Below are 15,688 nucleotides of genomic sequence, written 5' to 3'. Positions count from 1 at the left end.
CTTCCCTTTGTGGCCACTAACCACAGCCTCATCTGAATTTTCCACAGCTTTGAAGCCCAGGGGCACATTGGCAACAGACTCTGGAAGATCAAAAGGCAGGAAAGAGGGAGATGAAAAGGGTGGATGATAACTGAGTTTCCATGATCACTTGTTTCCTGCTTCCCTCCAAAACTGGGGCACAGAAAAAAGGCCTGCTGGGTAGAAAGGAAGTGACGGGGGCAAAACCAGGGACTCATGCCGGAGAGGGAACCTGGAAGCAGGAAAAGTTCTGTATTTGTCACCAACATGGAAAAGGCTGCAGTATTATAAAGTGTTTTATTGATGGAAAGGATCACGGTTACACAATGAGACTGCAGATCCCTCCACGGGACACTCTGGGAGGGAAAAATCTTGAGTCCTGTGTCCCCTTCCTCCACCAAGGAAGGTCAGAGTGTGCTGGGCACTTCCCTGTGACAGGCTTTGCCATCAGGAGCAGCTCACCACCTGGAAAGAGAGCAGGCAACATCAGCAATGTTACTGCAGAGCAGAGGGGACAAAGCTCCCCCAAGCCCCAGTGTGGCCCCCTGCACCAGTACCCACAGGGCATGTCCCCAATCCCCAACACCCAGCTGTCCCTGTCCCAGCTGCCTCATCTGTGAAGAACTCGAGACTTGAACCCCAGCCATACCTCAGCCCCACAGAGCCCAGGACTGTGAGCTCCCAAAGCTTCTCCTGCAAAGGAGAATGGGGAATTTCTCTCATAAGAGAGGAATGTGGGTAGGTTTCTGTAGTAGTCCTAGTTAAACTCTTTAATTATAAAAGCCAAAAAAAGATATGCTGAAAATCAGAAAGCCGTAAATCCTCACTCTGTGCCAACCCAGAGGACAGCAGCTCAGCCATGCGTGGCCAGGAGGAAGCTGGGAGCTCAGGAGACTCCTGGATTTATTCTTGTTCCAGTTCTCCCCAAAAGCACTGCAGTGCTGTGACTGCCCCTTTTGCAACCGCAGATCTGTACCTGGCAGCCTCTCCCAGAGCTCAGCCAACAAAATTGATGACGACGAGATGGAGAATGGTGTTGGCAAAGAGGAAATCAGCAAACGCCCGCTCCGGGGAAATGCCCTGGAACTCGCCCTTGTTCTGGGGGTTGATCTGGATCCGGAGGCAAACTGCACAGCAGAGAAAGAACGAGCCATCAGTGAGCACAGCAGCAAGCCATGGTGGGAAGCACAGCATTCCTGGGGCAGCCCAGCCCAGGATGGGTCACTGCTCCCCATGGGAGAAGTTACTCCAGCCTTACTACAGAGGCACAGGACACTGCCAGGGAATTTGGATGGGGCTGTCATGGGGTCAGTGCTCCCACAGCACCACACACACCACAGGGTGCCCAGAGTGCTGAGAGGCAGAGGCTCAGAGCAGGACTGGACTCACACTGAAGTGTGGATATTCCTGTGTCCTCTATTGGGTGTGTCAGAATGCTTTGGGTTGGAAGGGACCTTAGAGATCATCTCATTCCCATCCCTAGGACACCTCCACTATCCCAGGCTGCTCCAAGCCTTATCCAACCTGGCCCTGGACACTTCTAGAAACTGGGGCAGTCACAGCTGCTCTGGGCAGCCTGGGCAAGGGCCTACCCACCCTCACAGGGAGGAATTCCTTCCCAATATCCCATCCAGCCCTGCCCTCTGGAAAGCCATCCCCGTGTCCTGTCACTCCAGGCCCTGGTCCAAAGCCCCTCTCCAGCTCTCTTGGTGCCCCTTTAGGGCCTGGAAGAGGCTTTCGGGTCTCATTCCAACCTTTTCCTCTCCTGAACACCCCCAGCTCTCCCAGCCCTGTGCTGGGGAGGGCTGCAGACCAACAGGGAGGGTTTGGGGCACTGTGGGGAGCAGCACCGTGCATGTGTCACTGCTGGGGGACAAGGACCGCAGCTCCAGAGCTGCCGAGGAGCTCCTGCCCCGCCGGGAGCAGAACGGGGAGCTGGGGAACGGCCGGGAGTGCTGAGGGGACTCCTGAGGATCCCCGCCGTGCTCCGGGGGCAGGCTCAGGGTAACCCCAAGGCCCTGAGGGGACCGCGCGGCCGGCACTGACCGCCCAGGATGAAGCTGCCGACGGCGGAGATGAAGCCGCTGAGGAATGAGTTGAAGGGGAAGGTGCCGACGCCAAGGCAGTAGCCGAACTGCAGCGCGCCGGTGAGCAGCACGTAGAGCAGGAAGGCGTCCAGCGCCTTGAGGCGCCCGGCGGTGCCGCCGCCGTACTCGGACAGGAAGCGCCGCGCCACGGCCCGCACCGAGCCCGCCATGGCCGCTCCGGCACTGCGCATGCGCCGCACCGCCCGCCCGCACTGCGCGTGCGCCACCGACGTGGCGGTAAGGGATAGGGGAAACAGCGCTGTCGGACCGCGCATGCGCTCACGGTCTGCGGAGTCCCCGCCCCTGTTTCCAAGAGCCAATAAGAGCGCAGAGCCAGCTGTTGCTGGGCAGATTAGCGAGGCTTTACTTCCAAGGGCCAATCAGAGCCCGGCACTGCTGCTGGGGGCGGGGCCCTGGCTGAGGCGGCTCGGCCGAGGGTCTGGCCGGGGGGTTTGGCCGAGCATTGTCCGGGGGATTTGTGGCCGAAGGAGTGTCCGGGATCTACCACGAGGGTGGTGCAGAACAGACCTGCGTTGCCCTACTTGGGTGTGAAGAAAGAGAAACCACTGTTTGGTTTTTTTTTTTAATATTCTTTTCCCTCAAAAACTCTCATGGTACTGAACCTGAGCTGAGTAAAACAACTGAGACCAAAACAAGTCTGCTGCTCTTCGGTTTCTGAAGCAGGAAACCACTTTTTAATAAACCAAAGCAGAACTTTTCTCTATACGTTCATTGTGTTAAATCATTCCAGCCTTCCTGTCCCTCCCAAACGAGGGATGCTCCCACACAGTCTCTGCAATAAAGGGAGTTTTCCAATCCTCGAATCACGAGTTTGGCTTGGCAGGGATGTTACCCTTACCTTCTGCAGGAGGCTCGTGGTGGTTTGTAAAGGTTTTGTGAAATTTTGACATGAAATTTTTACTCCTGGGCTGAAACCCAGGTGCTTGCTATTAGAGCCTTTGGGGTGGGTTAGGGTGAGATGACTCTTAATGCTGGGTGTTTGTAAATATATACATGTAAAGTTTATTGTAGAGCAGTGTGCTTGCACACAAAAACAGGTATGTAGCCATTTTGGGTGTCATTTATAGTAATATGACCGTGTAAAACCATAAAGATAACACTTAAGAAAATGTATAAGAAAGGAAGGGTAAGGGAAGAAAGATCTCACCACCCACAAAAGATAAAGCAAATAATCACAGGGTGTGATTACATTAGGTTGTAACAACAGCTGGGATAAAACAGGACAAATATAAACAATCAATGCAGCAAAGAACTTTTCCAGTCCTGCTGCTGCTTCATCTTCACAGGGCCACATCATCTTTTTATGGAATACCTGTAAGAAAACTAGGTCCTACTTAGAACAGTTTTAAAAAGAATCCAAATCCTTTTCTTGTCTGGTGTACTGCCACTAGAGCAGCAATAATGGAGACATCTGAAACATGTTTTCTCTCAAAAAAACAAGCCTAAAGCATGCTGGAGCTCCTTTATACTCCCCAGTATCTTTACTCTTTCATTTTTGCTCTAGGGTGGTCAAGGATTCAGAGGGAACACGCTGATCCTCCTTTCCACCATATCCACAGGAATTTAATCTGGGAGGAAGGAAGTTGTACTGATGCCTTTTAGTGGCTACCTGGAACAGAGGCTAGACAAGGTTAAGAGAGTAAAGCTGGTATTTATTAAAGGCCTTCAGTAGATACACCTGGGGCAGTCAGAAGCATCCTAGAGAGGCCACACCCAAGTGGTCATGAGTTTTTCAGACAGATACAAAGTTGGTCCATTTACATATCAGGGGTTAATCCTGCAGTTACAGTTTCAGGTAATGAAGTAATTTACCCTCAGTTTGCTCCCCCCAACTAACTTTTGTTTATACTTTTTGAGGCTGTAGAGAGTCCTTGGATTTCAGGCCCTGAGGAATTGTTTAGTGTGACCAGAATGTGAAGACAGTAACTCACACTGTATATGAAGTTTAGATTATACACTAATGCAGTACAAGATCTGAAAAATAGAAAAGCTAAAATCCGAAGACATCAGCACCTTCTCTGTGGGAAATGGAAGTCCCAGACTCTCCAAGGAGGTGATAAAATTTGTCTGAGTGGTGAGTGTCACCACTGTGGTGACATCAGAGCTGCTGATCAATGCATGATCAATATATGGATATTCCTCAGTCCCCTGTCCAGGGATCTGTCACAGCTCCTGTGCAGTGTGTGACGGGCCAGGCTCTCGAGTAAAGGGACACTGATTCCCCTCCTGGGTAAAAGCAAAACGATCCCAGTCTGCCTCCTGCTGGTGGAAAATTATACAAAATTTAATTTTTTTTCTAATTTTAGTCAGTCTTGTTCGCCTTTGTCTCAGGGAAAAGGAATTAAAGTTTCTTTTCAAAGGAGGGATTCATCACTCAAGGGGTGATGAACTTAACATCTCAGGAGGCTGGGATGGCTCAATAATACACAAAAGATAACAACCATCAATGAAAATCAACTCCAAACATCACCCCTGGAATGGTCAGAGACACCAGGTCTGGGAAAAGATGAGAGAACCAAAGAATGAGAACTTAATTAATATCAGAGGCCAAAATATCCATAATCAATACGAAACAAAATATGGAGAACTGTGTGAAACCAATGAACGCTGAGCCAAGGCATATTCATGGGTTTTGACTGTACCTCTGACAAATCTCATGAAGACTGATGTGTGATGGAAGGATTCTCTCTGCACACCTGGGCAATTTGTGGATGAAATTATTTCTGTTGCACATCCTGGCCAGAGCAACACCCTGGCCAGAATAAACTAATGCCTTCATTCTCTAACACTAAATGCGTTGTTAGAGGGCTTTTGTTTTCCCACAGCTTCAGTGACACCAAAAGGGACCCATAAAAACCATGTGATACCAAGAGCCACACGGATCGGATGTGTGGGAATCACTTTGGCTGTGTGAGGGACAGCAGCTGTTCAGGGCAGTGTCAGCTCTGGGGCACTGGCAATGCACTGTCAGCCACTGATCCCTGTTGGGTTTACAGGAGGGAATTGTACCCCTTTCCCTGCAATCCTGCACTTACTGCATGTCCTAGTTTGGAAGACAGGTGTCTGCTAAGAGAGGCAGGAGGCTCTCTTTGAAATGGAGAATGTAAACCCCCTCCCTCTAAATTATTATAAATTTGAAATCAAGGGGCTCTCAGGCAAAGATATGGGAATTAGGAATAACAGTTCTTTACTAGGGAAATTAAAATAGAAATACAATACTACAAAGAAACAAACCCCAAGCCCTGACAAAGTCAGAGTACAACATGACACCCCGTCAGGCAGGGTGTTGGCAGCAGTCCCATTCCATGGTGGCTGCATCCTCCTGCAGTGACAGATGTGATTCAGTTGGAGCAGTGCTCCTGTACAAGGTGCAGTTTCCCTCCAGAGGTCCCGTGGTGATGTGGAGAAATCCGGTTTTCCTCTGGAGTCCAGTGGAGAAAGGGGCTTTCTTAGTGTCCCAAAACCTCTGTTTTTATCTTGGTAAGAAATGTTGGGCTCTTCCCCCTGGCTGGAGCAACTTCCAATGGGATGCAGTAATTTTATCAGTCACACAGTGGGACTCAATGGCCATTAGCAGAAAATGACTGGCTGCAGGAAGGATGGGTTGTGAAAAGATAAAGAACAATGCCCTGCCTGGTTTCAATGGATGGCCATTAGCAGAATATCTCCCACAGAGATATGGATCACTGCCCCACCCTCAACAGATGGTGATAGAATAGATACCTTTTATCACATCCTATATTGTAACCTAAGACACTGCAGCAATGCCTTCACACATTCCCAAGGCTGTGGGGTGCGTTTCACATTTCTTATTTTGAAAGGAGGCAGACTTGGAGCAGAGAGAGGGAGACGAGAGACCAAACACCATCCCCTGCTGTTGGGAAGGATAAGGATTTGATAGGAAGGTTTTATAGATATGTGTGTATAATTAGAAGATTTTTGAATATAAATTTTGAAAAAAGAATAAAAAATAATAATAAGTTTTCATATAGAAGAAAAAAATTGCAGAGTTAGTTTGATTGGATAACTAAGAAAGTAAAGAGTAAGTGAGTTGCAAGGGGTTTTTATGACTTTGAACAAAGAATAAATCCACCTCAAACAAATTTTTGCAGACAAACAAAAAAACCATGTTGGAAGTAAAAAAAATCTCAAAAATTTCCACTACAAAAATACTAAAAAATAACTTCTAACTTAACTGCAACATACTGACTTTTTATAATTAAAAAATAATAACATAAATATAGCAATGTTAGTAATTGTAATAAACTATAAGTAATAGTTTAAAATATTAATTAGTTATCATGTATTAAAATAATCTACAATAAAAAAGATATCATGCATTGTAACCAAAACTAAAAATAAACGCTTTCAAACAAACTCACAACTGTGGCTAAAAAAATTGTAAACTCTTGTCAGCCACGACCCATAAATTATGACATCATTTAAATATAATAAACGGCATTTAAAAAAACTATTTCAACTCTTACACCCTGCCTCTGGCATCTATGCAGATATCACTTTAATAAATCCAGCCCCAGGGTTTGCTGGTAGTGGCCTCACAATCGTGACAATCTCCGTGGCAGTCTCACTCCTCAGTAACCAGGATTTACCCAGGCTGAGCGCTGGGTTGAGATTTACCAAAATCACATTACCTGTGTCTTTTCTTTGTCTGACTTAATGCTGCAATGAGTGGCCACTTCAGTTTGAAGTGCTGACATTTGTGCTCTGGCACCTACTGTTATGAACAAGTGCCTAAGTTTGTTCAGTTTTCATGTTAATTGTTAATGTTAAATTCCAAGCCTTATCCTGTTCTGATTCCTAATTAATGTTAATTGTTAATGTTAAATTATTGGCCTCGTTCTGTTTCATTCCCCAGTTGTCTCACCTGTGTGCCCTTTCCCTTCCGTCGGGTAATGCCTCTGCTGCTCCCCTGAAATGGCGCCTGTGAGGAGGGCGACATCATGGATCCGTATGCAAATGAAAGGGGTGCAAAGGACACTGGGACACTATTTGGAGTTAAAAAGCCCTTAAAACAATGAGTCCAAATGACATCTGGAACTGAGAATTGTGCCTCCAGATTGGGAAAACAGTGCAAAACATGAATTTATCATCCCAAGCTGCTCTGATTCCAGTACCATGATTTCAACAGCATCCTACCAACATGAGGTCCCTGGACTAGGAGCCAAAACTGGTATTCTTGGGATTTTCATGTGGATGGAAGCCCCAGCTTTGCCTGAGAGCGCAAAGCTGCTGTCATTTTTCTCCAGCTTGTCCATTGGGAGCAGTAGTGGCACATGCAACCCCTTGAGCTCCCCACCTGAGCTGATGTTTCAATAGAGGCCTTACAAAGGAGTGGGTGTTCTGGCCCTGTTTATTTCACTTGCCACAAAAGTAGCCAAGGATTGCAAGGGACCTGTGGGAAATGAATGGGATAATCACCTCTCTAGCTTTTTTCTGTGAGCTTTTACCTGCCACTCCTCAGCTCACTTACTGAGAGCAGTAGAGTCCAATTTCCCTATTCAGAACCAGTTAAACTGGTTATTCCAATTTCTAGAGGGGCTGGGGGGATGACAGTGACTCCTGAGGCCCTTTGATCTTATCCCAGTTCCTTTATGAGCCTTCCAGGTTAGTGGTGGGTAATTTGTCCATTTCTTCTCAAGGACTTCCTTTTGCAACACCCTCCACCCACAAACTGTACCTCATTCTCCCACAAGGTGACACATTTTGTCAGCAACTGGGGGAGGTTTTAGGATCTGTCCTATCCTCCTGATGTTTGTTTTTGGTTCTGGACAACCTGTACCAGAGATCCCCAATTGCTGACCAACAGTTACTAATTCTTGAGGTTATTCCTGGAGGTGCACCCCTTCTCCAGGCCTAGGGATTGCCATAATGTGCTTTTCTAACTGTTTAATTGGATTTGTAGTGCGTCAGGCAGATCTTGGGACAGAGAGACGAATTCTCAGTGGATTCACTTAAATTTCCATATGGGAATGTCATTATGGATCTGTTATAAGTACATATTATTGGCTTTTCACAAATATTAAAATGAATACTATATATATAATGTTGGAAAACTTTGCTGTATGAATATAGTTCATTTTAGTTCTGCTATTAACAAAATTTAGAAATAGCAGTGTGATAGATATATATTTTTCTTGGACTATAACATGGTGATGAAAAAGCTTTTGTTCATGTAATTAGCTCAGAAAGTGGTAAAAGCTTCTCAGGAATTTCATCACATTCTTGTGTTATTGGACACCAGAACCCCAGGAAGGAATTTATTGATCTCTGTTATCAGGGAGTGTCTGACAGGATGGACCCACAAGGAGAAATTTTAAAAAAAGTTAATTTACTGGTTGGAGTGGGATGATTTTGAATAATCCATGAAGGTCTATGAATATGCAACATGTTGATGCATTTAAAGAAGTGTTTTCTGAGCTAGGGCATGCTCTTGGCTGAATGTCAAGCACCCAGCCTTTATAACTGTTTGCTTTATTGTTTGTGTCTTATTGTCTTTTATTAAAGCTTTTAAAATTTACCAGGAAAGTGAACCTCATATTTCACACCAGTAGGAGATGTGGGGGGAACACTGTGGGCACAAAGGAGCTGGGAAGTTGTGTATTGGTGCCAGCCCCTCCAAAGCATGAGGTAAGAGCAGTGCTCACAAGAGCACAGCCCTTCCAGAATTCATGGTGCCAGAATTCATGGTGCCAGAATTCCTTACACTGGTGGCTGCTGGAGATCTGGGATGTGACATCTCCCTCTCAGTGAGTCACAGCACCAGCAGCAGATATAACTGCAAGAAGTGACAAATTCCTAAAAGTTTGAGTTATGTATTGAGACTCCTCAGCTCTTATCTCCATAGAAGTTTTTACAGTGTATGAATAAAGAGTTAAGATTTCTAGGAACTGATCACCACAGATTAGCTTGCACCATACTAGTTTTTTCCACATTTTTTGTGCACTGAGTGTTGTTGTGGTTTGACATTGGCTAAATGCCAGGCACCTATGAAAAAACTCTTCCCTCATTTTTTTTTCCCTTAGTTGAGCAGAGGAGGGAGAAAGAACAACTAAAGGGGCTCTTGAGTTGAGGTAAGGATCAGGAAGAAACACTTTAATGGCAAAACAGGCTCAAAATTTTAAAAGTATAAAGAAAAAATTATTAACATAATTCAAAGAGGATAACGAGAACTAAAATAAACCTTTAGAACACCTTCCCCCACCACCCCAGCCCTTCTTTCCTTCCCACCAACAGTGCAGGAAGACAAAACATGTGAGTCTCATCAGTTTGTCACTTCCAAAAATCTTTTTTCAGTTCACTTAGGGAGAGGAGTTTCTTTGGTTGTGTCATGGGGTTGTTCCCATGGGAGGCACTTGTCTGTGAACTCCTCCACCATGGCTCTACCTTTCATAAGAGCAGTTCTGCCCAACCTGCTGTAACCTGAGTGGATACACCTGAGAAAGATTTAGCCCACTATGATGCAAGTCAGAACACAATTGCATCTATATATTGCGTACGTTTGCTAGATGGTGGTGAGGCAAAGGGACAGAACAGAGAGCAGCACACCCTGACCTCAAATGAACCATGGCACACAGGATGGTAAATGAACTGGATGAGATGAGCCCTGTGATGCCTAGAGGAGCTGGAACAGAGGCTATACAAAGTTCAGGAGAATAAAATGGATATTTATAGAGAGGCCTTCAAAGGCCACACCCTGGCAGTACCAGTGCCACAGTCATGGCCCCTGCCTGGATGGCTCCAAGATGGAAGCAAATGAAGGCTTGGTCACAAGATCTTACACCTTTATAGATTTTAGTCCATTTTCATGCAAGCATCAACTGTCCAATTAATAGTCTCAAATTGTGAGGTTTCATCCTCCTTGCTTGCTGGCTCACCCTCCTCTTTTCACATTGTTTGTGCTTATGGCCTGAAGTTTGAAGAAACTCTCATTGAGTCCTCAGCTGGAAAAGGACTGTTTTGTCTTCATCACCCAGGCACAATGGAAAAGCACCCTCAAACAGAGCAGAAAAACTTAGAACTTAGGGCATCACCTGGATTAACAATTGACAGAAGACACATGCACCTGCTTGAAATACATATCACATATCATCATGGAGTTCCCACTCCTACATCAGATCCTCCTCATTACCACACATTATATGCTATTGGTTTATTATTACCTCTGGAAACATCATCAAACTAGAGAAAAACTTGTTGCAAATAAAGAGATGGGCTTGGAGTCAGTCTCTGTCTTTCCTCCTATTCTAAATGGTTGCTGGTAATTTTGTTTATTTGTTCTTGGTGTGCGGTGAAGGAATCAAGCCCAACCTCTGAATCACTTCTCTCAGGAAGAGGGAAAGTATTAAGTGTCAAATATGGAGTTTTGTTTCTGCAGAACTGAGATTTTCAATAATGACTGTCCTTTCCTCCTCTCCACAACTACAACTGAGCTGATTGAGGTGAGTGAGTCCCAGTTTAAGTAAGGATCTGGGTTACTCCTTCACATTTAGAAATGAACTAGGCTTACAAGTTCTTACAAAGGTTTGTTTCCTCCTGACTTGAGGAATCCATGTTGGTCACTTCACTTCTAATAATGAAGAGAGAACAACAATAGTACCAAAGGTGGTTTAATATTCCAGTCACCATCCCTGGAATTACAAAAACTGAGTGGATGTGGCACTTTGCAATATGCTTTGGAGAGCATGGTGGTGTTTGGTTGAAGGTTGGACTTTATTTGGGGAGTGTTTTCCAACCTTACTGGTGGTGTGATTCCTGTCTGACACTGGTACTTTGAGCTCAGCCTCTGGCAGTACCCTCAGTGCCACGAGCAGTGATCCTGCCCATGGCATTGATAACCTCAGCTGCAGGCTGTGGAGCAGCTCTGGACAGCTCTGTGGCTCCTGGGGAGGAGTGCTGAGCACACCAGCACTGCCCCTGGGCCACTGAAGGGTCACTGCACACCAGGCTGCACCCACTGTTCTGACCAGGCACTAAATTCTTGTTGCTTGGCACTTGTGAGGCTCTATTGGGACAACTGTGCACAGTACAAAACAACCCCAGAGATGTTATTAGAATGGTGTGAGTCCTGTGGAGGACAAGTGAGTTTATCAGAGAACTGGGACACACCTGAGGAGAAGCAGAGAGAAGACAGAGAGGAGGGATCTGCCTGAACTGTCCACTGAGGGGGAGTCAGAGACGAGTTAGAGCCAGAGCTCTCCAAACAAGAGGTGTAGACAGGTCATGGCTTAAAGTAAATCCTTTCTGCACAACAGGAAATAAATATTCCCAATGAAAACACGAGGGAAGTTGTGGCACTGCAGGGAAGTTGATACATCCCCGTGTTTGGAGATGTCCACACTTACTGAGAGAAGGTCATGAGCAGCCTTGTCCACTTTGCTTTTAGCAAGGATTGGACCTCCAGAGATCCTTCCCAATCTCATTTTCTCCGTGGTTTGATTATACTCTTGCTGTTCTTTCACAAGTGTTTTCCCACAAGGTATTTTTTCAGATTTTGATACCTAATTGGTCCCTGAGGTTTGACACAGTGAGGAAGCACAAGGCTGTAATACACTGCCACTACTATAAAAAGGAGCTGAAGAGAGAGGAAATTTTATTGCCAAAAATCAATTGTCAAGCTAAGTTAAGGAGAAACAGAATCAGACTCAGAATACTTTTTGTAGCACCCTGGATTGTTGTGGATACACTGGTAACTACCTGGAGCATTTCTTTGAGTTTGGATATAGTTTTCTGAAGAATAGGGAAAGTTTAAAGGGGCATTGACTTGGAAAACTTAACTTTTACTCTTCAAATTAAAGTAAAAGCCTTTAGCTGTTACCATGGGAGTTTCTTGGTTTAGAGATATATTTGTCCATCTGTGGTATTGAAAAATATGTCCTGTATTTCGTATGGTTTGTGAGAGGAAAGTTGTTTTGTATTGTTTGGGGTTTTTTTTGAGAAACAACAATAAGATTATGGCAATAAATTCCTGTATTTTGGTGGGAAAAGGGCACCAAGGGGGAAGATTTAATGGGAATAGTGCATTAAGAAGGGTTCTAGCATCTTAGCTTATAGCTGTCTTTTTGTTGAGCATTTGAAGAGGGAAATTTGAGTGTCTTGTTTGATATTGGTTATCAGCTAAACAAGATGGGCTTGCTTTTCCTGGAAATTCACTGTGTTGGTGTTTACTTCAGTCATTCAGAAATAACTGAAATGAGTCTGAAATTAATCTAAAACCAGATTAAAATATCCATACAACATAGACAAAACCTAGGAAACATGAGTGCAAAACAAGACAGGTCTCTTTTTAGGGCTGGTGTCTGGAAGGAAGAGGAGGGAGGATGCAGCTGAAAAACCACAGATGGGACCTGGCAAGAAAAGACTGTGATTGAAGGACATCAGGCAGAGTTTTCATGTTTCACTTCACGAGATCATGGCATGGTGGTGGAGTGCAGCAGTGCCACAGACAGGACAGAGCACAGTCTGAGCTTGGGGTGGGTGCTGTAAGAGGGAGGGGTGCTTGGACCCGGGGCTCTAAAGAACAAAGAATGTCCATCAGCATCAGAGTTGATCCATGGAGCTGTAGAGCTGAAGGTAAAGAAACAGATAATTTCCCCACAGTTTTTCCCATCCCCTCTCTCACCCTGGTGCTTGCTGTAGCATCCAACCACTGCTCTGTGCATTTTGCCTTCTCTCAGTGTCTGAGTGTCTCTCAGCCAGCCTTAGCTTTGCAGCATTGCTGTCCTTCTCTCTGGCCTCTTCTCTGAAGTGTCTCCACCTCTCTCTCTTCCCCTGGCTCCTTTTAACTGCAGTAACTTTCTCTTTTGCAATATTAATGTGTCCTTGAACCGATCTAACCTGCTTCAGGGACAGTCTGTAGTGTGATTACATTCCTCTGTGATAATTCCTCTGTGATAAGTCTCTGGACACAGGTGAAGTTCTCACTCTGGGCATTTTGGAGTTTTTTTGTTTGTTGGAGGGTGGAGGTTGTCAGATCATTCAGAGAGACCCAGGGTCTATAACAACTTCTGCTCCTCTCTCAAGTGTGCTGTGAGGGAACTGTAGGAATTGTTTAGACTAGAATGAGGACTCAGTCTTACAAATGGAACTTGACTTCTTTTACATGACCAGCATTTTTAATATGTGGTTACTGTGGCTGCTCCAGTCTTTTTCAAGAGGTTTCTTGCTAGTATTGCCCTGTAATGTTAGCAAAACCAAACTGGCACATGTTCAGTTGTATTCCAGCAGTTTCCAAAACAGGTCTTTTCTTTTCCTGCCAGCAATGACGTCTCAATGAACCGCACAACTGTAGTGGAATTTGTCCTCTTGGGACTGGCTAACAGCCGCCACATGGAGATCACCTTCTTTCTGTTTCTTGTCATTGCCTATGTCTTGATCCTGCTTGGAAATATTTCTGTCATCAGTATCACCCTCATGAATAACTTCCTTCAGACCCCAATGTACTACTTCCTCAGGAATTTTGCCCTTTTGGAAATCACCTTCACCTCCACATTCCTCCCCAGCACCCTGTACAGCTTGCTGACAGAGAGGAAGACGATTTCCCTGCCTGGTTGTTTCCTTCAGATGCTGTTTTTCTACTGTTTGGGGACCTGCACTCTTTTCCACATGGCAGTGATGTCCCTGGACCGCTATGTTGCCATCTGCCACCCTTTGCATTACACAGCTATCATGAACAGCAGATTCTGCCTGCAGCTCATCCTGAGCTGCTGGGCACTGAGTTTTTTCTTGATGTTTCCTCCCACCATTATGACTGTGCAGTTGCCATTCTGTGGTCCCAATGTCATGAACCACTTTTACTGTGATGCTTCCCTGTTGTTGCAGCTGTCCTGCACAGACACAGGCTTCATCGAAGAGCTGATGTTCATCATCCTTATCATCATCCTCCCTGGCACCCTGACAGTAACTGCTGTTTCTTATGGATGCATTATTGTCACTGTCTTGCATATACCATCATCTGCAGGCAGGAGGAAGGCATTTTCCACCTGCTCAGCTCACCTGATAGTGGTGACAGTGTTTTACAGCACCTGCATTTACAGGTACATCCGCCCAGCACAGCGAGGTGGGCAGGACTCTGACAAAATTCTCTCTTTATTCTTCTCTGTGCTGACTCAGACACTTAACCCATACATCTACTCACTCAGGAACAGGCAAGTCAAGCAAGCTTTAAAGGAGAGAATTCTGAAGTTTTCTGGCTCCCTGAGGCAGATGTGAACAGTGGAGTAGCTCATCCAAGTATCTGAATTGTTTCCCAGATGCAACATCTATATTGTGAAATAAAGATGCTGATTTCAAATGGTTTATGCTATAATGTTATGTAACTCCTTCTGTTTCCAACAAAAATATGCCAGCACAGAAAGGATTTTCTAGTCTTCCGTTACCTAGCATCAGCTTTGCTTCCTTTGCTGGGATGGGTTAGACTTAGTGAATAACCAAATTCCCACTCACACCTTCCACCCCACAGTGGGACAGAGGAGAGGCAGAAAAGAGGAAAAACAGAAACAAAAACTCATGTAGGTTGAGATAAAGACAGAGGGATGGTTTGCCAATTCCTACCGGGAGTGAAACATACTGAGTTTGGGGAAAACCAGTGTAATTTACCGGCAACTAAAATAGTTTAGATTGTGAGAAACAAAATTAAATACTATACACCTGTACTTTCCCCTTTCTGTGCTCAGGTTTATTCATTCATTCTAGACTACTGCAGCACTGTCCCAGCACAGAGGGTGGGTGGGGAGGGTTGTGGTCAGTGCTTGGGGGTTCCTCTCTGCTGCTTCTTTCCTCTCATGCTTTTCCTCTGCTCCAGTGTGGGTTCTCCACAGGAGAACACATTGAGCTACATGCTACAAAGCAACTACAGAAATACCATTCTTATTAATATTCTCATTTTTAGAACTTCCACAAATCTGTGTTTGCAATCACTACTGGTGCCTGAGAGAGGCTACCTGAACAGAGGCTGGACAGAGTAAAAGGAATAAAGTAGGAATTTATTAAAAGGCCTTTAAAGGATTCACCTTGGCCAGTACAAGAGCCTGGCCAAGGCTCCACCCAAGATGGGTGTTGGGTCATGGGTTTTCACACTTTTATAAGTTTTGGTCCAGTTCCGTACTGGGGTTAATTGTCCAATTGCAGCTCCAGGTTATGCAGTCCCATCCTCCCAGATTCTCTCCTCAATTCCCTGCTGTTTGTGCTTTTTGGGCCTGAAACTACAGCAGTGTCCTTGGTTCTGGGGCTGGAAAAGGATTGAAGGATTGTTTTGTGTGACTGAGCTGTGAGGAGAACTTGCTAACACTTTATATGAAGTTCAAAGTCACACACTAAGGCAGTACAGAATCTGAAATACATGAAAGCTAAAACTTAAGGCACACATCCACAAAATTCCTTCTCCTACCTCTAATTCAGTAAAGGATAATCCTGGATCCCAAGTACAATTCATGGAACATTTTGTTTAGTCTTAGCTGTAAAGGTATTTCCAGGTTTGGGGCTGGCTTTGGCTGTGTGTAGTGAATCCAGGAATCTCCACCAGTAATTTTTACAGCTGTGTGGAT

The 15,688-nt window shown here is 45.2% G+C and overlaps 2 protein-coding genes across 2 annotated transcripts; one reads left to right on the top strand and one right to left on the bottom strand.

Annotated features, from left to right (window-relative positions):
* Positions 1-296: 296 nt before the first annotated feature.
* DAD1 (defender against cell death 1) lies at positions 297-2,302 on the bottom strand. Its single transcript, XM_033078897.1, has 3 exons — positions 2,065-2,302; positions 995-1,145; positions 297-483 (listed from the first exon to the last, which is right to left on the bottom strand). Exons 1-2 carry the CDS (start codon positions 2,294-2,296, stop codon positions 1,015-1,017), a joined length of 363 nt encoding a protein of 120 aa, XP_032934788.1. The 5' UTR covers positions 2,297-2,302; the 3' UTR covers positions 297-483; positions 995-1,014.
* Positions 2,303-13,415: 11,113 nt separating this feature from the next.
* LOC117006674 (olfactory receptor 49-like) lies at positions 13,416-14,354 on the top strand. Its single transcript, XM_033079230.1, has one exon. The coding sequence runs from the start codon at positions 13,416-13,418 to the stop codon at positions 14,352-14,354; it is 939 nt and encodes a 312-aa protein (XP_032935121.1).
* The last annotated feature ends 1,334 nt before the right edge of the window (positions 14,355-15,688 follow it).

Source organism: Catharus ustulatus, chromosome 23, assembly GCF_009819885.2.
Source record: "Catharus ustulatus isolate bCatUst1 chromosome 23, bCatUst1.pri.v2, whole genome shotgun sequence".
NCBI lineage: Eukaryota > Metazoa > Chordata > Aves > Passeriformes > Turdidae > Catharus > Catharus ustulatus.
This window is presented reverse-complemented; position numbering and strand designations above follow the sequence as displayed.